At 42.5% G+C, this 24,973-nt stretch overlaps 1 protein-coding gene across 3 annotated transcripts in view; it reads right to left on the bottom strand.

Annotated features, from left to right (window-relative positions):
- SPON1 (spondin 1) overlaps positions 1–24,973 on the bottom strand; it is a 686,200-nt gene that overhangs the window by 38,133 nt on the left and 623,094 nt on the right. For all 3 annotated transcript variants that reach the window (XM_077460912.1, XM_077460913.1, XM_077460911.1), the window contains exons 9-10: positions 3,869–4,009; positions 2,044–2,119 (exon numbers count right to left, since the gene is read on the bottom strand). In XM_077460912.1, coding sequence (XP_077317038.1) covers positions 2,044–2,119; positions 3,869–4,009 — 217 coding nt within the window. The remainder of the gene's footprint in view (positions 1–2,043; positions 2,120–3,868; positions 4,010–24,973) is intronic.

Here is a 24,973-nt window from a genome sequence, read left to right as displayed (position 1 = left end):
CCAATGGCCAGTACATGCCTGCTATACCCCCCCTCTGAAAAGTGATTCATGGGAGACTGTGTTGTTTTCAGGTAGTTTAGAGCTGGTTTACAGGCATTCAGGAGGTGATACTGCTGCCTCCTGTCAGGTAGGACAGAGTAGATCCTCTTTAATGGTGCCTCCCACTGGGAGAAGGCTGGGAGCCCCTTTAAAAGTCACAGAGGGATGAGGGTCAAGAGTTCCCAGGGATTAGAGAACAAGAAGAAAGATCAGGCTGCTTTGTTTCTGCTATCCCCCACTCCTGTGGGAGAGCAGAGAGTCTTGGGGGATCCCTCTTGGGATCCTTGGGGAGGTGAGACAATGATATTCTACCACTAACGATATTCTAGCAGTTGTTAAACTGCTGCAGCTTTGCCCCTTGCCCCCCCCCCCCCATTACGGGAAGGAAGCCATGGCAGATTATAGCTGAAGAGAGCAAAGGCCAATCACTTTAACTGAACTCTGTAACGAGCATCTTATACACAGGCAGGGATCGACTACCTCCCATATATACTGAGTATGGTTTTCCAGTCTTGGACCCATCACTGTTATGTGACCACTTGAATCAATGCAGTATAGACGTTAACTTGCAACTTCATCTTCTGTGTGAATTTGTCCACAATCTATATTCAAGGCCAGGGAGCATACTAAAGGTTAACACCTATGTAAATCTGGCTATCGAGCCCGAAGAGGAATGAGGGCTAGCATGTGGATACCCCTTGGAGTAAGGGGGTTGAGCAAATACGGTCAGGAGAATGAAAGTGTCTGGTCTTTAGACAGAAACCAACTATGACACCCCTCACATTTTCATCAAGATAGATACTTAAAGTGACTCTGTCATTGAATGAAAAGCTGTAAAAGATTAGGTTTATAGCCTTGGAAGGTAAAAAAAAAAAAAAAAAAACTTGCAGTAGGCCTCCTACCACACTACAAGGGTTAAATGCTCATTACTTCTTACCTTAGCCCCCACTCCAGCAGGTTCTCCTCCTCTCCCTCTGGTGCTCCAGGCATCATGCAGGACTATTTATCCTACATTGTACATGGAGGAAGCAGGAGCGCCTTAGGGAGGAGGCTTACCAGGACTGGTCCTACCACTGGTGAGACCCTACTGGAATGAGGACAGGATTATAATCATTTTATTATTCTACCCCTAGGCAAAGACAAGCATTTAAATCCTTACAGCATTTGGTACCCCAATACAAGGGTAGATTTTTTTTGTGCCCAGAGTTGGCCAGTAGGTGGAACCACTAAGCACAGTGGAGATCCAACACTCCTGAAAGTTTGTCAGAGGAAGATTATTCAGCCAACTCTTCGAGAGAGTGGAGATCTAATTTACGGGAATAAAGAATGAGGACAGTGTTATAATCATCTTATCATTCTACCCCTAGGCAAGAACAAGCATTTACCCCTTGCAGTATTTTTTTTTTTTCGTGCCCTAAGTTGACATCTGATATGGCCAGCAAGTGGAACCACTGAGCACATTAGAGGACCAGAGATCCGACACCCCAAGACGGGTGTCAGAGGAAGATTCCTCAGCCAGATTTGAGAGAATGGCGATCTAAGGCACAGGCAGTGGAAAAGGTAAATTATAAATCTTTTCTTTTAGGGCTCATTTACACTAGTATTAGCCTTTTGACAGCCAGCGTGGAGGCTTTATCTCACCTCCTCATGGCCTATTTTAACACCTAAAAGTCCACACTGCATGCAGTCGCAGAGATCTTGAGGCACAGGGAAGGTGTGATCCCATCCAGCTGAATGGGTCATGTTCAGTGGTATGTACTGCATGCCGATCATTAACTACCCTCATCCGCTGTCTTTGCAGCTTAAGGGGGAGCAGTTGGGGGGTGGAATAAAAAGTGCAACTCAACTGCATGTTTTCACTGTTTCCCTACCACAAGTCCTTACAAGTTTTTATTTCCAAAACAGAACGTTGTGGTGTCATTGTGTCAAGGTTTCAAGGTGTCTAATTAAGATAAAGTAAGCCATGATCCCAACTGGATTTCCACCATCCCAAATGTATTTTACCTTCTTCCTTTTCTTCTGTGACCAGATCAGCCACAATGTCATCTACGTTGTCCGGGACAATATTGCACTGCTCTCCCTGTAAGAAAAAACTTCTTTGAACCTTTTTGATCTGAAAAAGGTGGGCCGCCGGCCCAATTAACAATCACACGGTTACTAATGAAAGCTGGATGCTTGGCTGTGATAAGGTTGAGCATTGTTCTACATGCATTAATCAAACAGCGCTATTGTATATCGTGCAAGACGATAACAATGTTGGTTCATGCTGTTTGATTTAGAGGCAATGAGCACAGAGACATTTAACATATCTTTACCAATTATCTTTACCAATTACCCCCACAACACAGGAAGGAATATTAATTGGCACTCAGAGCGTTTTAAAGCATATGCTTAAAGGAACGTAATCTTTTTTTTTTCATATTTTGATATATAGTATATGTGATGGTGATCAGCTTGATGTAAATTATTTAATCACTTGAATGTGCGAATGAAAACCTTTTCTTATGACTGGTTTAGGGCTCAGTCACAAGGGCCACAAACTATTCAAAAAAGGGTTTTTCTGCACCCGGAAGTCTCAGGCGTTTGTATGCTCAGATGTGTCATTATCAGAGTACAGCCACAGCATGCCACTGTTGTACAAGCTGCTGCCCACATCTGTATGCAAACACCTTTGATAACCAGGTGCAGCAATATGCTCATTTTGTTTGGATCTCTGTGCTCGTGTGAAAGAGTTCTTAAAGCAGAACTGCATTTTAAAAAAGAAAAGAAAAATAGTCCATTAAAAGAAGAAAAAAAGAGCTGCTCTTACTTCAATACTAACCTTCATTCTGGAGCTGTCCCCTGCAGTAATTCGTTTCCTCCACTAGATGTCAATTCACTTCCTCTGAACTCAGGCTGTTGCATTATTATGGCAGCCTGGGCTCTGAGTACCACTGACCTGAACAAGGTATATTGTTTTTGGCTGCTAATTAATACCTGTTGTACTATATGTAATATTAGTAATTCTGTTTTACAAATAAACATGAGAAAGGATTCCCAGAGCACTATGGCCTAGCTCTGGAATAAGGGTTATCTCTGGACTTAGCCATCCAATAAGGTAGGAGTCACTGCTCTGACTCATTCATGTTTGTGTTTGCTTTTCAACTTAAAGAGGCTGTTCAGTGCCCCCCCCCCCCCCAAAGTACTGTAGCTGTTGACTTTTAATAAAAGGACACTTATCTGTCCACTGATCCAGCACTGTCCTTGGGCCAGTTCTTTGCTCATCTTCAGGTCCCCATTGCTGCAATGCTAACTGTGGGAAGCCGACTGTGACTCCTTGTGGCTTCACGTCGACTCCCCAGTGCACATGCGGCAGCCATGCTGCACCCTGTGAATGGTCCCGCAGCCTCCTGGGGCCTCTGATGTATCCCAAGAGGCTGCAGGCAGGAAGGAGGCTGAACTTCAGCTCTGATCGCCTAGGGGATCCAGGCTAAAGTGGGAGTCGGTAGCTGTCAAAACCAGGTATGCGCTTCCCCATCAAAAAAGTGTACAAAAGTTGAAAAGTTGAAGGATGGGACAGAAAAGTGGAACTTTCCTTTGGGGGTAAAGTTGCGCTTTAAGTTATTGGGTTTTGTAAGAGGGGCACAGAGATAAAAAAGAAACCTTGATAGAATTATAAAGTCCAACCTGCTGGCTCAAAAGGAGATAAGAAATAAGAAATATTAATAAAAACGTATTTATTTAGCTGTCTAAAAAATGTTTTTTTTTGTTTACAATTTCATTTTTCCTGACCATAATTTTAAATTTGTACAAAACAAAAATGTAATGCCTTTAATAATAAACGACTTACCTTTCTAGCAATCCTTTCAATAACGACTCTGGCAACTGGGACAATAGGACCTCCTTCTGGATCATAGAACGGGCTCTGCGGGTGGTCCAAGCTGGTCAGGGGTCGGATTTTGTCTTGGGGTATTGTAGGTTTGTTGGGTGACTAAGAGAGGAGATAAAGAAGGCATTATAGGGCTAAATCACTATAAAGATATAAAAAGATGTGAGGTTTAATGCAAACTTTACATTCATGTGCATTCACACCTCTGTTTCAGCACAGCACCATATTTTAAAAAAGTGATTGCTCGGAGTTGTATTGATCACAATGGAATAATGTTACGGCACCCTGGTGAACAAAAACGTCCCAACACAGCTCTCGGTAATGCTACCAGAGGATGGCCTCTGCTGGAGGGGTGGCAGTACCTTGTAATACCACAGCTATACGGGCCCACTGGGAGGATTCGCACATTGCTCTTCTAATACCGGGCAGTGTCCCCTGTACCATTCCCTACCCACCAGGAATATTTTGCTACCCTGTTTCCCCGAAAATAAGACCTAGCGTGATTGTCGGTGATGGCTGATATATAAGCTCTACCCCCCAAATAAGCCCTAATTAAGTCTTATTTTTGGGGTAGGGCTTATTTTCGGGGGAAACAGGGTAGGGTTTATTTGGGGGGTAGGGCTTATATTGCAGCCATCACCGACAATCACCCTAGGTCTTATTTTCGGGGGAAACAGGGTATGCTAAACAGTGGCCCTAACCAGCAGGTTTCTTTCTCTTACCTGCTAATCACTCAAAATGTGCCCAAATGATGTGAATATTTAAAGGCTCGCTTGTTAAGATGGCCACCTGAACTCTCATGAGAATTTGGCATCAAATCAAACATCTAACTTCCCAGAGGGACTGAGGAAGTCCATCAAGGGACAATTTCCCCTATCACACTCCTCTTCCCCTGTAGCATTGGCACAGTACCACCTACAGGCAAGAAAAAATCCTGGGCCTGCCTGCACACTGACATGGAACATGCATGTGTGTATCAAGTTTTCTGGACACCTAAGGGCCTGGACACACTGCATCATGCATGTTTTTGTGCATGGAGTAAAGGAGGGTCAAGCAGTCTATTAAAAGAATGTACTGTAAAATGCCTCAATATATAAAAATGTTGGCACCGCTAAATATTTTTTGCCGCACTGGAATGCACATCACACATAGTGGTGTGCTACATTGTGTTGAATCGGATGCTCCTTCTGGGAATTCATTAGGGCAATGCACTAACAATGTGGGGTAGTGTGAATAAGCCTTAATATGCTTAGCAATTTACTGGGTAGTAAAGTAAGGATAATGGCTCTGGAACATACACCCTCCAAAACTTGGCAGTGGTAGCTCAATTATTACTGTCCAAGCAGATTCCCTTAGATTTGTGTTCCTAGCTCAGTAATATCTGCAGATGTTCTCATAAGGAACAATTGTAAAATCATGGCCAATTGGGGGTACTTGAGGGCACTTGTTAAGAAACACTGGTATATATCACCAGTACAATAATAAACAAACAAACTAAATCTAAAGATATTAATAGAACCGAAAGTGTAATGATATTTATGTAAAATGTTTATTCCAAAAGGAACAAAACGGTTTGCTATAACCAATCATAAAGTATTAACTGGAGTTTGTCATCAATTTTTTGGTATCTGCTAGTACATCCAACATGGCCCTCCCCCCAGATATAGATTCGATTCGATAGCCATTAATGTTTAAACCGCTGGCAACAAAAGTGAGTACACCCCTAAGTGAAAATGTCCAAATTGGGCCCAATTAGCCATTTTCCCTCACCAGTGTCATGTGATTCCTTAGTGTTACAAGGTCTCAGGTGTGAATAGGGAGCAGGCGTGTTAAATTTGGTGTTATTGCTCTCGCTCTCTCATACTGGTCACTGGAAGTTCAACATGGCACCTCATGGCAAAGAACTCTCTGAGGATCTGAAAAAATGAATTGTTGCTCTACATAAAGATGGCCTAGGCTATAGGAAGATTGCCAAGACTCTGAAACTGAGCTGCAGCACAGTGGTCAAGACCATACAGCGGCTTAACAGGACAGGTTGCACGCGCCATGGCAAGGCCTTGCCATGGTCAACCAAAGGAGTTGAGTGCATGAAATAGACTTGCTGCCAGCATTGCTGCAGAGGTTGAAGGGGTGGGGGGTCAGCCTGTCAGTGCTCAGACCATATGCCACACGCTGCATCAAATTGGTCTGGATGGATATCATCCCAGAAGGAAGCCTCTTCTAAAGATGATGCACAAGAAAACCTGAAAACAGTTTGCTGAAGACAAGCAGACTAAGGACATGGATTACTGGAACCATGTCCTGTGGTCTGATGAGACCAAGATAAACTTATTTGGTTCAGATGGTGTCAAGTGTGTGTTGGCGGCAACCAGGTGAGGAGTACAAGGACAAGTGTGTCTTGCCTACAGTCAAGCATGGTGGTGGGAGTGTCAATATCTGGGGCTGCATGAGTGCTGCCGGCATTGGGAAGCTACAGTTCATTGAGGGAGCCATGAATGCCAACATGTATTGTGACATACTGAAGCAGAGCATGATCCCCTCCCTTCAGAGACTGGGCCGCAGGGCAGTATTCCAACATGATAACGACCCAAAACACACCTCCAAGACTTCTTTAGCACTGACTTGCTAAAGAAGCTGAGGGTAAAGGTGATGGACTGGCCAAGCACGTCTCCAGACCTGAACCCTATTGAGCATTTGTGGGGGATCCTCAAATGGAAGGTGGAGGAGCGCAAGGTCTCCAACATCCACCAGCTCAGTGATGTCGTCATGGAGGAGTGGAAGAGGACTCCAGTGACAACCTGTGAAGCTCTGGTGAACTCCATGCTCAAGGCGGTTAAGGCAGTGCTGGAAAATAATGATGGCCACACAAAATATTGACACTTTGGGCCCAAATTGGACATTTTCTCTTAGGGGTGTACTCACTTTTGTTGCCAGCGGTTTAGACATGAATGGCTGTGTGTTGAGTTATTTTGAGGGGGCAGCACATTTACACTGTTATACAAGCTGCACAGTCACAAGTTTACATTGTAGCAAAGTGTTATTTCTTCATTGTTGTCACATGGAAAAGATATAATAAAATATTTACAAAAATGTGAGGGGTGTACTCACTTTATATATATATATATATACACACATGTACATATACACACACACACATATACATACATACCTAAGTTTCACCACCAGCATTCCAGCTCCGGTACTTCTATACATGGATATGCTGTTACTGTACCATGTACAAACTGATGGTTACTTTTCTATATAATTTGTAATATTAACCTGCTGGTTTCAAACCTAACATAGCCAAATAAGTTATCAGAAGTGGAGAGATTTTTTCCATATTGGTTAAATTCAGTGATTCCATCAACCTAAATGCATTGTTGGTGAGCTGTAATTCAGAAAATATCCAGTTGAGGGCAGCCTAATACAAGAATATGTCTCATGCATTCAAAAAAGAAATATCTAAAAAGAAGCTGAGCAATTCATGAATACAGCATTAACACATGGCACTAGATCAGTAGAGGCCAATAGCCAAGTCAAAAAAATAAAAGGGACTGCTAAAGGCCAACTGTACCCGAAAACTACTATTTTAAATAAATAAATACATTTTATATTTTTTTTAGACAAATACATTGGTGGAGATCATTGGATTGGATCATCCATTGAATTCTTAGATATGCCATAAGGTGCCACTCTCTTACAGCTAAACTCCCCAGTGCAGAGAATCAATGCAACTGCAATAAAAGGGCTTATGTGATTTCTCCGCCTAAAACTATAAAACTCGTATTATTTGTACAAAAATGATATCTGTTATATAACTCCCACCTGCCATCACCTAACAGCGTTCATACATGCTCAAATGACAGCTGTATACTACAAGAAAAGGAGACTGCATCAAACTTCTCACTGTGACAGCTTGAAGGGTGGATTGTTATTGAAAAAAGAGAAGCAACGGTAGTTGTTTTTCATTTTGGAATATGTATGCTTGTGCACAGGAGCTCACCATATAAATTATAATTATTCAACGCTGTATATTCCACCTGAAAGGTTATTAGTTCCAGGATATTGATTTTTTTAAGTGACACTTAGCCCTGGTTCACAACAGTGCGGCTTTGAAATCATGCTACTTCAGTGTGATGTCAAAGCTGCGGACCAGTGCTATTTGGACCTCCAATTTCATTGTGGCGTGCAACTTCATTTAACAGAAGTCAATGCAAGTCGCAATTAAATCACGAAAAAGTAGTGCAAGAACCTTTTTCAAAGTTGCTGCGACTTGTTTGGTTCCATTGCTGGCAATGGGGTGCGACTTGTAATGCGATTTTGAGCTGTCAAATCACATAAATCGCACTGGTGTGAGTCAGGGCTTGATCTTTATGTCATGAAATTCTTTCTGCCTTGTAACATCCTCCTTGAGCTCCTGATATTCTCCTTTCTACTCTCACTTCTGTTCATTTGGAATGAATAGCAGTGACGGCTGGTGTGTTTTTTTTTGGGGGGGGGGGGCAAACCACCCCTTCCTTCACCCTGTCGGTCGGTTGGGTCACCCGCACCCCCCCCCAACACTTCACCCTGGTGGTCAATCATCCAGTCCCGCACTTACCTTATTTAGGTCACGGGCGGGCAGCGCTCCTATGGGTGGAGGCTTGCATCATGTCGCCTCTTCCTCTGCACCCCGACAGCTTCAATAGGATCACCTGTCCTTTCAGCCAATCGGCTGATGGGTCTCAGTGTGACAATAATGAATATTAATTCGCTATTGTCGCGCAACTGGGTGGGTACGGGGCGCAGTTCTCTGCGCCCGAGCCCATCCTTTTTTTAAACCAATTTTAGCCTCTGCCTCTAATCACGTGCTTAAAAAAACAAAACATTGGATTCCATGCGTTCCGCACCCCACATGTAAATTAGGGGACCGGATGCATTGATGGGGGGGTGGCACCCGTGCACCCCTAATGGACTGGCCACCACTGACGAGAAGTGCGCATTAATTGTGGTCCATGTGCAGTGCTCTATGCATACAAATGCCATATTCCATAGTGTATCTCAAGAGTGAGGAAGAGAGGGTGGCTACATTGCTACATACAATGGGACCATGGAGAATGGAAGTCAGCAAAAAAATTTGTTTGGAAATTTGGAGGAGGCCAAGGGTAATAGAAGACTTTTTTAGTGTTAAAGTGATATTAAAGTCTTATTTAAAAAACAAAACGAAAAAACAAACATGTTAAATGTAACATGTTGGTTTTGCACAGAGCAGCCCAGATCCTCCTCTTCTTGGGTCCCTATGTCCCTAAGAGTGCGGCAGTCCAGAGTCTACTTTCGTCTGTTGCTATCGGCAATTGCCAGCACCTGTGGCCTCCGGGCCGAGAGAACAGTTCACTATCTGCATGTGTGCTCCTGGAGCGGTGAGACTCTCTTTTCTCTTCTTGGGTCCCTCGCTGGTGTTCCTGGCCACTCCCTCCTGCCCTCAGGTATGGGGGCACCTGAGCCGCTACTCTGTGTGTCCATTCAAATACGGAGCTGCAGCTTGGCCTCGCTCCCTCTCTCTCCTCACTGGCTCACTGACTTTGATTGATAACAGCAGGAACCAATGGAGAGTCCTGGACAACCGAAGATCTTGTGCAACATAACTGGATTGAGATGGGGCTTAGGTAAGTATTAAGTGGGCTGCTATACACAGAAGTTTTTTTTTTATATCTTAATGCATAGAATCCATTAAGATACAAATAAAATAAAAAAATAAATCTGCTTTTACAACCACTTTAAGATGAATAGATTATTTTTTTCCCAGAGTTTAGTGTTCTTTTAATTCAAGTTGCCAGCTATGGGTAAAGTTCTGCTTTAAGGTATATTCTATTGAGCTGGGAAAAAAAGTTGGGACAGATGGCCATTGCAGCCAGATTCAATTTTTTTTTTTACTTTTTTTTTTTTCAGTGCAGTTTATAAAATTAAAGATAATCTATATTTGGACATCTTCTGTTTTGATAAATTATCCCCTGAAAAATCTGACAATGAACTGAAATTACAGCTTGATTTATAGAAAAAGATGTGTGTGGAAAACTTGCATGAGCTTATTGGAATGAAGATAATTCAAATCCCGCAGTGAAATATTTCTTGTATGCCTCCTTGCTTGTAATCCAAACGAAAGACACAGTAGGCAGCCTCAGGTAAGCCTTTTTTATCCCAAAATGGTCAATAACAGGCAACACTGTCTCCAGAAGGATTCCATTTCCAAAACCGGCCTTCTTGTAAAATCCAGGTTAGAACATTATTAATACATGTGAGCAAATACGGTGGCAAAAAAGTATGTGAACCACTTGGAATGAACTGGTTTTCTGCAGTAATTTGCCATACAATGTGATCTATTCCTCATCTAAAATCACAACAATAGACAGATTATTGATGACACCTAAACAATTCTAATTTCTCATGTCTTTACTGAACATGCCCATTAAACATTCACAGTGCTGGAGGAAAAAGTAAGTGAGCCCTAGGCGTTAATAGCTGGTCATTTGGCAGCAATGATTTCAAGCTAACTCTTTCGGTAGCTCTGGATCAGACCTGCACAATGTTCAGGAGAAATTTTTGATTATCCCTCTTTACAAAACAGCTCAGACCAAGGGTGGACTGACCATTGGGCCACTCAGGCACTGCCCGAGGGCCCCGAGCCACTAGGGGGCCCTATCAGGGTTGCCAGCCTCAGTAAAACCAGGGACAGCATGTAAAAATCTGTGTTTTTTTTACATCTGTCTCTGAAATGTCCCTTACCGACATCCTTTTGGTCTAAAAATCCCAAGATTATAGCTGCCCCACCTCTCCAGTACCTTCTCAGCCAATAGAAACATGTCTGTGTATAGTGTGTGATTGTATACTGTGTGTGTGTGTATACTGTGTGGCCCCATAAACTTGGATTGCCTGGGGGCCCCATAATCTCCTATTACCCGGGGGCCCCATGAGTTGTCAGTCCACCCCTGGCTCAGACACATTTGTATGATATCTGATATGAATGGCTCTCTTGAAGCGGAGGTCCACCCTAAAATGGACCTCCGCTCATCGGAATCCCCCCCCCTCCGGCGCCACAATCGGCACCTTTCAGGGGGGAGGGGGGTGCAGTTACCTGGATAATCCAGGTAACTGCACCCACTTCCGGGCTAGCTCTCTGCGGAAAGGGGCGTACGTTACGCCCCTTTCCGCAAGCGCCCGCCCCCTTCAGAAAGTGCCCCGCTGCCTGCTGGGAAACACACAGCTCCCAGAGGCAGCGGGGACCGTCCGGATTGCGCCGCGCGGCTCGCGCATGTGCAGTAGGGAACCGGGAAATGAAGCCGAAAGGCTCCATTTCCTGATTCCCATACCCAAGATGGCGGCGGCACGAGCGAGCGATCGGCTTCAGGTGCCGACATCGCGGGCGCGCTGGACAGGTAAGTGTCACTATTTAAAAGTCAGCAGCTGCAGTATTTGTAGCTGCTGGCTTTAAAAAAAAAAAAAAAACGTGGAGTCCCGGTGGACTCCCGCTTTGAGGTCATTCCACAGCATCACTATGGGGTTAAGTTCTTACCTCTGACTGGGCCACTCCAAAAGGCATCAGGTTGTGGTGGATTTACTTCGATACTTATAGTCATTGTCCTGCTGAATCACCCAACTGCTACTAATCTTCAGCTGGCAGACAATCACCCTGACATTATCCAATATATTTTGGTAAACTTGGGAATTAATTTTTCTCTTGATGATGGCAAGTGGTCACTAGGCTTTACCCTGAGACATGGAAGGAAGCCCAAATCATGATGTTCCCCTCCTCCATATACTTCACTGTTGAGATAATATTTTGATGTTGGTAAGCTGTGCCCTTTTTGTTCCATACAGTGCTGAGTATTCTTCCTGAACAATTCAACTTTTGTTTCCTTATTGCTTGAGGTATAATAGTGGGTGACACTGAAGCCATAGGGGTTGATTTACCAAAAGAAAAAAAGTTTGTGTACTGCTCCAGAGCTTAGTAAATGAGGTAAGGCATCACTTTGCAAAAAGTACCCAATCACGTGCAAGGAAAATAAAATAAGTATGCATTTTTGCTTGCACATGATTGGATAAGGGAAGTCATCAGAGACTCTGCTCATTTACTAAACTCTGCAGCAACTGCTCTGTTAATTCTCCATTACGAACGCTAGTTTACAAGACTGTCTGCTTCTGGCTTCTAAAAATAACGTAATTTGCGGTACGGCTGATTCTAGGTGGGGAAACTCTGTCGCTGTACACGTTGGTGCTAGCACATTAGCACCTTAAAATGTAAATGAGCACTTTACCATCTTTCTGTCACTTGTTATACTGAAACATATGTGAATATTTTTTTGATAGCGGTAAACATTCATGGGCCCAGTTTGGGAGTTAATGATGTTAATTGATGTTAATTCTCCATTATGAAGGTTAGTTTACAAGACCGATCGCTTCTGGCCCGTCCTTGCTTCTGAGCATGCGTGTTTGTATTTTACACTTTTGTCCGACATGGAAAACCGACAACAGATATTTGTCCGCGGAAAATTTTAAAACCTGCAATCCAACATTTTTCCATTGAAAATCCGACAACAATTGTCCGATGGATTGTACAAACGGTCAGATTTTCTGCCAACAGCCTGACATCCAACATTTCCCATTGGAAAATCCAATTGTGTGTACGGGGCTTTAATCTAGAGACATTTTACACAATAGGAACTTTTTTACACAGCACTTAGGATATTGATTTGTTCTCGACACAGAAAACCCTGCACTGAGAACTACTGCATTATAGTAGGTAAATATGATGGATGGGGGGGGGGGGGGGGGCAGCGATTGTGGAATATCGAACACAAAACATCTCAGAGCCACTTTGGCCTTCAAATGCTTGCATAAGCCTGGAATTTAGCACAGACTATCGAGAAAAGAGTTCACCTTAGGCAAAGCCATTTCTTGAAGGAAAAATACAGAGTAAGGCTGATATTGTGCATTGATTTTAATTTGTAATCCTTGGCTTTCCACAAAGCAGAAAATCAATGGTATAGTCTCAATTTATGTAGTATTTTACGCAGTGTATCTCACTCAGCACAAGGCAAATAAAACCGTACAATTTTTGGCCCTTCACTTGAAAGTTTGAACACGTCAGAAATCTCATTGGAGACTTTTTATTACAACTGACATTAAAATGTGCTATTTTCATAATGTTTAAGATCCAGCTTCTTTGACAAACTCCTTGCGGAAAGTTATTGAAAAAAAAAAGGTGGGGAAGAAAGAAAAAAAAATTTTTTTTTTTAGACAATCAGATTTTAATTGGACTGGGAACATAATCGCAGAGAGCTGTCAAAAGCTAATCTCCGATCTATTCTCAAGCCTAGCTTGTTAAATCTTCTCTTTAAAGTGCCTGAAACTATTGAATGGCAGAGGAACTTGTCTGTTCTTCTACAAGATGGATGGGGCTAGGAGCCGGGAAAGAAGGAAAGAACAATTAGGCTAAAATACATACATACAATAGCGTGAATAGATAAAGGAGAAATAATCATCATAATGAGCAGAGTGTCTCTTTGCCCACTGAACACACAGGGGAAAATGGCTGCACCGGGATCTACCAAATCCAACAGGCCAGTTAGCGAAACGTAAGCCTCGTACACACGATCCGATTGTTCACAAATAAAACTATGGAATTTTGTCCGAAGGGCGTTGGCCCAAACTTGTCTTGCATACACACGGCCACACAATTGTTGGCCAACAATTACGAACGTAGTAAATGTAGTATGTTGTTTCTCAGCTCTTTAACGCCACCCTTTGGGCTCCTTCTGCTAATTTTGTGTTAGTAGAAGTTTGGTGAGTGTTGATTCGCGCTTTTCATTTCGCACTTTTCAGTTCGTTTTTGAACGGCCGTTCGTCAACCAGCCATGTTGTAGAATTGGAGGAGATAACGTGTTATTTATTATTGGTCTTGGAGTTATTGCTTTGATATTATTTTTTTGATTGAATAATGATTTGATTTGGTATATTTTCTGACCCCCTATATTAAGAAGCAGGACACATGCATGAGGCTTTTATTAAATTTTTTTGGTTAAATAATAATGATTTGATTTGGTATATTTTCTATATTTTTGGATGCATAGAATGCACTTTTTGGTTAAGTTCTATTGGCAGATAGCATGTCTAATTTAATTTGTTTTCTTTTTTTAATGCACAATCAAAAAATTGTGGAGAATAATACTTGGCTATGTGTTTTACTTCAAATGACAGTTTGGGAGTAGGCAGTTACATTTAAAAAAATACAATGTAAATTTGACAAGGGACACCAACATAGTTGTATCTTTGAACTACAGGATAATGGTGTTGTGGTGACTTGCCCAAATAAAAAAAAAAAAAAGTATAATAATGTTATTCTTGATATCACTAGGAAAAAAAAAAGCCTTTGAAAATTTGTTTGCAATAACTCCATCAGTATCACCAGCAAAGCAGCTTCATTATTATCCCATTAAAGAAGAGAATTGTGCATTGCATTTTGAGATTTCATAATTTTTCACGTCACGAATTATTAATTCTCCATTACAAGAGCTAGTTTACAAGACCGACCGCTTCTGGCTCGTCCTTGCTTCCGAGTATGCGTGTTTGTACTTTGGACTTTTGTCAGACGGACTTGTGTACACATGTTTGAAAAATCTGACAACAGACATTTGTCCATGGAAAATTTAAAAACCTGCTAGCCAACATTTGTTGACGGAAAGTCCGACAACAATTGTCGGATGGAGCGTACACACAGTTGGATTTACTGACAACAGCTTGACATCGAACATTTCCTATCGGAAAGTCCGATCGTGTGTACGAGGCTTTAGTGGTCTCTGCTTACAGAGCAGGTCCAGGTAAACATATTAAAATTAAATACTTCCCATAGGTGTCCCTAACCAATAAAAACCTCAGTGGTTTTAACCCCGCCCCCCCCCCCCCAAAAAAAATAAAATAATTCTGACTGTGTCTCAAAGTGCAGAAATTTCTCATCACTTCCTGATCTTCGGAACCCTTGGTAGAGGAAGTCAATAAAAATCGACAAAACAGTAATAGACGGGGGGAAAAAAAGCCTTATCCAAAAGTGTTTATTTCAACTTTTTAATGCAGGTCCTCTTTAAATACTGATAATTTGACTGACAAGAAGAAACTACGCAGTAGCAGGCCCAGAATTCCCATTGCTGAATTCCCTGATTTAATGAACATAACCACTTTATGTATATTACACAGTCTCAAACTGATTATGTTATTACATGAATACAAAATAGAATATGGAATGAAAGCAATGTAATTTATTCAACTCCAACAGGTCTATTTTTTCCTCATTAACTATTTCTGTTCAACAGAACTGCATTCCAAATGAAAAAAAAAACTGCTGAACACAGTTACTGATAGGAGAATATGTTATATACTCTATATTACCAAAAGTATTGGGACACCTGCCTTTACACACACACACACAGGAATTTTACTGCATCCCAGTCTCAGTCCGTAGGGTTCAATATTGAGTTGGTCCACCCTTTACAGCTATAGCAGCCTCAACTCTTCTGGGAAAGCTGTCCACGAGGTTTAGGAGAGAGTGTCTATGGGAATGTTTGACCATTCTATCAGAAGCACATTTGTGAGGTCAGACACTGATGTGGATAAGAAGGACTGGCTCTCAGTCTGCACTCTAATTTATCCCAAAGGTGTTCTATTGGGTTGAGGTCAGGACTGTGCAGGCCAGTCAAGTTCCTCTACCACAAACTCGCTCATCCACATCTTTATGGACCTTGCTTTGTGCATAAAGACATGTTCCAACTTGACTGCGCACCAGTGCACAAAGCAAGGACCACAAAGACATGGATAAGCTAGTTTGGGGTGGAGGAACTTGACTGGCCTGCACAGAGTCCTGACTTCAACATGATATAACATCTTTGGGATGAATTAGAGCAGAGACTGTGAGCCAGGCCTTCTCGTCCAACATCAGCCTGACAAATGCACTTCTGGAAGAATGGTCAAACATTCCCATAGACACACTCTAAATTGTGTGGACAGCCTTCCCAGAAGAGTTGAAGCTGTATCTGCAAAGGGTGGGTCAACTCAATATTATACAATACAGACAAAAACTGGGATGCCATTAAAGTTCATGTGCGTGTAAAGGCAGGCAGCCCAATACTTTTGGTAATATAGTGTATAGTGCACCTGGTACCTAATACATTCAAAAGTCACATTGAAAGAAATGTGCAGTAGGAGCTAAGATTTTTGCCCCGCTTTCAAACTTCAATTCGATAGATTGAGGCTGGGTTCACACTATTGTGCGGAGCGGCTCACAATAAGGGTTCCAGTGGATCCCTGTTCTCCGTTTCTGGTCTGAATTCTTGCCTGAAATCGGTCCTGAAATGGAGCCAAAGACACACACTAATCTTCTGCTGTACACTCAGCAGCTGCCGTGGGAGATGTTTGAATCTGCTCTATTGAGAGCCGGTCACTCTCTCCTGTCATGCAAATTGGATGTGGAGAAATTCGCATCCAATTCACATTAGTGTGAACCCAGCCTAACATTCACCTTTACATGGCCCCTGCTAAGGGAAGTCTGCATTTTATCTTTGACAGCTAGCAGCCAACACTGAGCAGGACTGTCAGACTGGGCTGTCAATGACAGCTTCATTCCCGACTAACAATTGGCAACTAATTATGTCATAGTGATCACGTGCAGCAGATGCCATTTATATAATGGCAGTGAGCTTCTGTTTAATACTGTAACCGTTGGATACAATTACAATATTAAAAACATTGAAAGTCTACATCTCCCTTTGACAGATAGCAACCAACACTGTGCAAGGCTGCTAGCTGTCAGACTGAGCTGTCAGTGACAGCTTTATTCTCCACTAACAATTGGCAGCTAATCATGTTGCAGTGATCACATGCAGCAGATGCCATTGGTGTAATGGCAGTGAGCCTCTGTTTCATACTGTAATTGTCAGATACAATTACAGTATTAAGAACATTGAAAGTCAACATTTCCCTTTAACAGCTATAAGCCAACACTGTTCAGGGCTGTTAGCTGTCAATTTCATTCTCACTAACAATTGTCAACTAATCATGCTGCAGTGATCACATGCAGCAGATGCCATTGAAGTAATGGCAGTAAACCTCTGTTTAATACTATAATTGTCATATAAAATCACAGTATTAAAATCATTGATACATTCAAGAACTTAAATCATTATTTAAGCAAATTATTTAAAGAGTTAATGTCACATTACTTGACACATACTGCTGTAGCTAAATTTGGCCTGTGCATTTAGGCTAGGGGAAGTTCTTTTGTGCCCTGATAAAGAAGTGACTGAAGCTAATAAATATCACCCTTTTGTAATTTTAGTAATGATTTTTTTTTTTTTTTTTAAAAAATAATAAAAACTGCAAAGTCCCCTTTGACAAACAATTGCTTATTCCAGCAGATTTTTATTTTCTGGGGCAGATGCTAGGAATGAGCCTCCTTAATGCAATGTGTGTTAAAGCACCACAATCAATTTCTAAAATGTAAATATGCCCTCAATGTACAGTATGTAGTTAGGATGTAATATAAGAGATATGGCATTTCTTAAAGCCCAACTCCAGGTTGACTGCAGAACTGTGTGGGTGCTTGTGCTCACTCCCCCATTATACTCTCTGCTGTACAGGGGCTGCAATAGGCTGACACCTAGCCAAATTCAGGTATACACAGTGCTTGCATTAAAAAAAATACATTAAGGCTTCATTTAGATGTGAGGTTGGTGGTGGCAGAAATGTGCATTTGAGTATTCTATGCATTTTGAGGAAAGGAGGATTAACCGCCACATTTGGAAAGGCTTCTTCACAGTAACAGATGTGGAATAAACTAATTCAGGAAATAGTTTTGGCCAGCACAGTTAATTGTTTTAAAGAAACAATGCAGAAAATATACCTGGATATTAACATTTTATACACAATAACACCAGAGATTTTAGATCTAAGAGATATCAAATTGCCTTAGGAAATTAGGAAGGAAATCTTTCCCATTGATGGAGCAATTTGGTCCTTTATACGGGTTTGCCTTCCTCTGGATCAATTGTGGCCATACAGTTCTGTATATGGAGTTTTTTAAAAAAAAATTTTATTGGTTGAAGAGGAGCAGATCAAGTCCTTTATCCTCTCCGTCAATGTGGGGGGCAGGGGGGGGGGGGACAGTTTATGTTAAGGGCACGCAGATGAGCACATTTTGTTGTTCTCATCAGAGTGCCCCTTAACATAAATTGTGCCCATCAGAGTGTCCCTTATCATAAAATGTGCCTATCAGCATACCCCTCATTTTATGTTGAGGGACATGCTGGTGGGCACATTTTATGTTAAGGGGCATGCCGATGGGCACAACAAAACATAAAATGTACCCATCAGAGTGCCCCCAACATAAAATAAGGGTCATGCTGATGGGCACATTTTACTTTAACCACTTGCCGACCAGCGCACGATGATGTACGTCGACAGAATGGCACGGGGCAGGCAAATGGGCGTACATGTACGTCCCTTTAAATTTGCCGCCCTGCCATCGGGAGTGCGCCGCCGGCGGCACGCTCCCGCGCTGGTCGGGACCCCCGTGAGTTCGGTCGCGGGACCCACGGACTCGATCGCCGCGGGCATTCCCACGATCGTCTCATGGAGCGGCCGAATGGAGAAGTGCCGTTGTAAACAACATTTCTCCATTCTGCCTAGCAACTAGTGACGCTGATCTCTGCTCCATGTGATTGGAGCAGAGATCAGTGTTCACTAAATGAAAGCCCAACCCCCCCACAGTTAGTAACACATCCCTAGGAACACTTAACCCCTACACTGCCACCCACTGGTTAACCCCTTCACTGCCAGTGTCATTTACACAGGAATCACTGCATTTATATAGCAGTGATTACTGTATAAATGACAATGGTCCCAAAAATGTGTCAAAAATGTCCGATGGGTCCCCCACAATGTCGCAGTCACAATAAAAATCGCTGATCGCCGCCATTACTAGTAAAAAAAAATAATAAAAAATTATTAATAAAAATGCTATAAAACTATCCCTATATTGTAAACGCTATAACTTTTGCGCAAACCAATCAATAATCGGTTATTGCGATTTTTTTTACCAAAAATATGTAGAAGAATATGTATCGGCCTAAACTGAGGGAAAAAAATGTTTTTTTATATATTTTTGGGGGATATTTATTATAACAAAAAGTAAAAAATAATGTGTTTTTTTCAAAATTGTCGCTCTATTTTTGTTTATAGCGCAAATAATAAAAACCGCAGAGGTGATCAAATACCACCAAAAGAAAGCTCTATTTGTGGGAAAAAAGGACGTCAATTTTGTTTGGGAGCCACGTCGCACGACCGCGCAATTGTCAGTTAAAGCGACGCAGTGCCGAATCGCAAAAAGTGGTCTGGTCTTTGACCAGCAAATTGGTCTGGTCTGAAAGTGGTTAAGGGGACACACTAATGGGCACATATTATGTTAGTGGGGGTATACTGATGGACACATATTATGTTAAGGGGCACTCTGACGGAGACACCGGAAGAAATGGTGACACCTGATGTAAAGGGGCACTATGACGGGAATACCTAATGTAAAGAGGCACTCTGATGGGGACACCTAATGTAGGGGGCACTCTGATGGAGAACCCTGATGTAAAGGGGCACTCTAAAGGGGACCCCTGAGGTAAAGGGACACTGACAGGGACACCTGATGTAAAGGGGCACTGTAATGGGGACCCCTGATGTAAAAGGACACTCTGATGGGGACACCTGATGTAAAGGGGGGGGCACTGTGATGGGGACAACTGATGTAAGGTGGCACTGTGATGGGGACACCTGATGTAAGGGAGCACTCTGATAGGGACCCCTGATGTAAAGGGACATTCTGATGGGCACACCTAATGTAAAAGAACACTTGGATGGGGACACTTGATGTAAAGGGGCACTCTGATGGCCACACCTAATGTAAAGGAACACTTGGATGGGGACACTTGATGTAAATGGGCACTCTGATAACAGTGCCTACTGTAAGGGGATACTCTGACGGGGACAAATGATGTAAGAAGGCACACTGATGGGAGACACTAGATGTCTGTTGAAGAAACCTGATGGGAATACCTGATATAAGGGGGTACCCTGACGGTGGCAACTGATTTATGGAGGCAATCTGTAATGAATTACTTTGGTAGGGGTACCTGATGTAAGGGGAAACAATATTGGGGACATTTACATTCATAGAGTATTACCAGAGCGTGTGGAGGAAACATAAGAAAAGCGGCACAGTGGTGTAGTGGGTAGCACTTTCACCTAGCAGTAAAAAGGGTCACTGGTTTGAATCCCAACCACGACACTACCTACCTGGAGTTTGCATGTTCTCCCTGTGCCTGCGTGGGTTTCCTCCGGGTACTCCGGTTTCCTCCCACACTCCAAAGACATGCAGGTAGGTTAATTGGCATCTGTCCCAAATTGGCCCTAGTATATGAATGGGGACCTTGGATTGTGGGCTTCTTGAGGGTAGGGACTGATGTGAGTGTGCAATGTACAGGGATAGGGACAATTGTAGACACTCAGGTTGAACTGGATGGACTGGTGTCTTTATTCAACCTTACTAACTATGTAACTATGTAACTATGTAAAAGTACCAGATGCGTACAATTGCTAATGGCACAGACTTGTGATTCGGACCGCGGCCATACATTTTTTTATAGTGACCGGACCTCCTTGAATTTTAATTCACTACCCCTGATCTAAAGGGAAATCAAGACTATATAGAAAAGCAAGCAAAAATGGGAATCTCACATAAAAAATTATTTTGTGGCAAACGTTACCGTAATGACTCCCAATGTGTACTTACTGAAAATACGCAATAGCTTCCCCTTAGAAGATATACCCAGTGACCTCTGCTAATGGATTCTTTACAAACAAAGCACTTGATACAATTTAGCAGAAAATCCACTGCTGGACACTTCAAATAATTCTCCTTTCATGTAACATTCTAAATCCTAATGCCGCTCTAATCATGAGCTATGTATTTACAGGAATAGGCCTGGATGCTGTGTGACAACCGGAGGACTAATGAATCAGCATTCTATGTCACCCTCCTATCTAGAAGCCACTTGAGTTTACCCAAACGCATTCGCAGCAAATTCAGCTGTATTGGCTGGAGATGACCTAGATCTGTTACTTGGTTACACATGGAAGGCTGTGATAATCAGCAAAGTATACAGTAAATTCAAAAGAAACACACCGTCATTTTTTTAAAGAAACATCATCAAGGCTAACCAGAAATATGTGTACTGCATTGACATATTACATTCTTCTTTTAGAGAATCAATATTAACCACTTCAGCTCCGGACCAATAAACACCTTAAGGACCAGAGGTCTTTTTGCAATTTCGCACTGCGCTGCTTTAACTGGTAATTGCGCGGTCATGCAATATTGCACCCAAACGAAATTTGCGTCCTTTTCTTCCCACAAATAGAGCTTTCTTTTGATGGTATTTGATTGCCTCTGCGATTTTTTTTTTTTGCGATATAAATGGAAAAAGAGCGAAAATTTTGAAAAAAAAAGATATTTTCTTCTTTTTGTTATAAGAAAAATCGAATAAACTAAATTTTAGTCATACATTGAGGGCAAAATTTATTCAGCCACATGTCTTTAGTAAAAAAAATGTCAATAAGCGTATATTTTTTGGTTTGCGCAAAAGTTATAGCGTCTACAAACTAGAGTACATTTTCTGGAATTTACACAGCTTTTAATTTATGACTGCCTATCTCATTTCTTGAGGTGCTAAAATGGCAGGGCAGTACAAATCCCCCCCAAATGACCCCATTTTGGAAAGTAGACACCCCAAGGAAATTGCTGATGGGTATGTTGAGCCCATTGAATATTTATTTTTTTTGTCCTAAGGGATTGAATAATGACAAAAAAAAAAAAAAAATTTTTACAAAAAGTTGTCACTAAATGATATATTGCTCACACATGCCATGGTTATATGTGGAATTGCACCCCAAAATATATTCCGCTACTTCTCCCGAGTATGGGGATACCACGTGTGTGGGACTTTTTGGGAGTCTAGTCGCGCACGGCACCCCGAAAACCAATCACCACCTTCAGGATTTCTAAGGGTGCAAATTTTTGATTTAACTCCTCACTACCTATCACAGTTTCGAAGGCCATAAAATGACAAAATAGCACAAAACCCCCCAAAATGACCCCATTTTGGAAAGTAGACACCCCAAGCTATTTACTGAGAGGCATGTTGAGTCCATGGAATATTTTATATTTTGCCACAAGTTGCGGGAATATTACAAACTTTTTTTTTTTTTGCACCAAGTTGTCACTAAATGATATATTGCTCACACATGCTATGGGCATATGTGAAATGACACCCCAAAATACATTCTGCTGCTTCTCCCGAGTACGGGGATACCACATGTGTGGGACTTTTTGGGAGTCTAGTCGCGCACGGCACCCCGAAAACCAATCACCACCTTCAGGATTTCTAAGGGTGCAAATTTTTGATTTAACTCCTCACTACCTATCACAGTTTCGAAGGCCATAAAATGCCAAAATAGCACAAAACCCCCCCAAATGACCCCATTTTGGAAAGTAGACACCCCAAGCTATTTACTGAGAGGCATGTTGAGTCCATGGAATATTTTATATTTTGCCAAAAGTTGCGGGAATATTACAAACTTTTTTTTTTTTTGCACAAAGTTGTCACTAAATGATATATTGCTCACACATGCTATGGGCAGAAGTCAAATTACACCCCAAAATAAATTCTGCTGCTTCTCCCGAGTACGGGGATACCACATGTGGGGGACTTTTTGGGAGCCTAGCCACGTACGGGACCCCGAAAACCAAGCACTGCCTTCCGGATTTGAATATAAAATGCTATAAAAAACAAACTAACCAGAGTCACCCGTAACACTTCTACGGTGATCAGTGGTGAAAGGGTTAACTAGGGGCAATCAGGGGGTTCAAATTTTTATTAGGTAGTATATGGGGGTCCCTGGCGCTATATAAAAACCTGACGGGGAACCTAAATAACTAACTGGCTAACCAGCGTCACCAGTGACACTTATACTGTGATCGCTGGTGAAAGGGGGTGAAAGGGTTAACTAGCAGCAATCAGGGGGTTAAAACCATTATTGGGTAGTATATCGAGGTACCTAGCGCTATAAAAACCTGGCGGTGAACCTAAAAAAATAACTAGCTACCTAGCGACACTAGCGACACTGATGCAGCGTTCAGAAAAATTATCGCTTAGTGACACTGGCAAAAGGGGGTGAAAGGGTTAACTAGCGGAAATCAGGGGGTTAAAACCATTATTGGGTAGTATATCGGGGTACCTAGCGCTATAAAAACCTGGTGGTGAACCTAAAAAAATAACTAGCTACCTAGCGACTGTAGCGACACTAATGCAGCGATCAGAAAAACGATCGCTTAGTGACACTGGCAAAAGGGGGTGAAAGGGTTAACTAGCGGCAATCAGGGGTTAAAACCATTATTGGGTAGTATATCGGGGTACCTAGCGATATAAAAACCTGGCGGTGAACCTAAAAAAATAACTAGCTACCTAGCGACACATGCAGCGATCAGAAAAATGATCGCTTAGTGACACTGGCAAAAGGGGGTGAAAGGGTTAACTAGCGGCAATCAGGGGGTTAAAACCATTATTGGGTAGTATATCGGGGTACCTAGCGCTATAAAAACCTGGCGGTGAACCTAAAAAAATAACTAGCTACCTAGCGACTGTAGCGACACTAATGCAGCGATCAGAAAAACGATCGCTTAGTGACACTGGCAAAAGGGGGTGAAAGGGTTAACTAGCGGCAATCTGGGGGTTAAAACCATTATTGGGTAGTATATCGGGGTACCTAGCGATATAAAAACCTGGCGGTGAACCTAAAAAAATAACTAGCTACCTAGCGACACATGCAGCGATCAGAAAAATGATCGCTTAGTGACACTGGCAAAAGGGGGTGAAAGGGTTAACTCTAGGGGCAATCAGGGGGTTAAATCTTTATTGGGGGGTGATAGGGGGCTACCCTGGACCTAACACTAACTGTCCTGACAGTTTTTACTGTCACAACTGACACTGAATGCATTGATCAGTAAAGAAATGATCAATGCAATCAGTGACACTGTGACTGGGGGGGGAGGGGGGGCGGGGGGGATCGGGGGGCGATCGGGGGGGGATCGGGGGGGGGTTGTGTGCCTGTGTGTACCTACATGTCAGTGTAGTGTTGGTGCACACTTACTTTTACTCTTCTCCTCGTAGTCACTTCCTCCTTCCTGTGTAAACAATACACAGGGGAGGAAGCTTCTCATTGGCCAGGAGCGATCCAGAGGGGGTGGCCGAAAACCAACGGCCATCCCCTCATCACGGAGCGCTCCTGGACCGAATCGGACCGCCGTAAACAGCGGGAGGGGGTCCGATCGGACCCCCCACCCGCTGGAAGGCAATCACGTAGATGTACGTGATTGTGCCTGCCTGTGCCATTGTGCTGACGTACAATGGCAATACGGCGGTCCTTAAGTGGTTAAATCCTAGCTGAATTCTAATTTTAAATGTTGGTTGGTAGGTGTAGGGTGTAGTGCCCATTTAGTAATTCCCTTCCCCTGGTGATCTCAGTAGGTGGGGTTGGAGCCCCTTTTTCTTTTCAAAGATTTTTATTGGCAACATTCAGATTGCAATTACAGACATTTTCAGTTTAGCATAGGAAAAATTACAGTAAACAGATTACATTTTAATAGATTTGTATATCAAAGAAGTACTGTAAGGTATAGTACATAGTTTAAGTCGACATACAAAACGTATACATTCAGGTTGGCACTGATTTCTATATTATCGGGGGGGGGTGCAAGGCCCTTTGATATGAACAGATTTCTTAAAGGTGGTAGGAGCCCCTTTTTATTAGCTGTTGTGGGTGGAGTCTGGGAGTTTGAGTATGGGAACTGGTCCCCCCTGACCCCATGTAAGCCTGTGGCTTGTGTATGCGTGAGAGAGTCCTCTACAGGGAAGGACTGCCAAGAGGATTATACAGTGCCCT

Source organism: Lithobates pipiens, unplaced genomic scaffold, assembly GCF_037356315.1.
Source record: "Lithobates pipiens isolate NorthernLeopardFrog02 unplaced genomic scaffold, aLitPip1_a1.2 Scaffold_10, whole genome shotgun sequence".
In the NCBI taxonomy this organism is placed as follows: Eukaryota; Metazoa; Chordata; class Amphibia; order Anura; family Ranidae; genus Lithobates; species Lithobates pipiens.
Note: the sequence above shows the minus strand (reverse complement) of the source record. Positions and strands in the feature narration are given on the sequence as shown.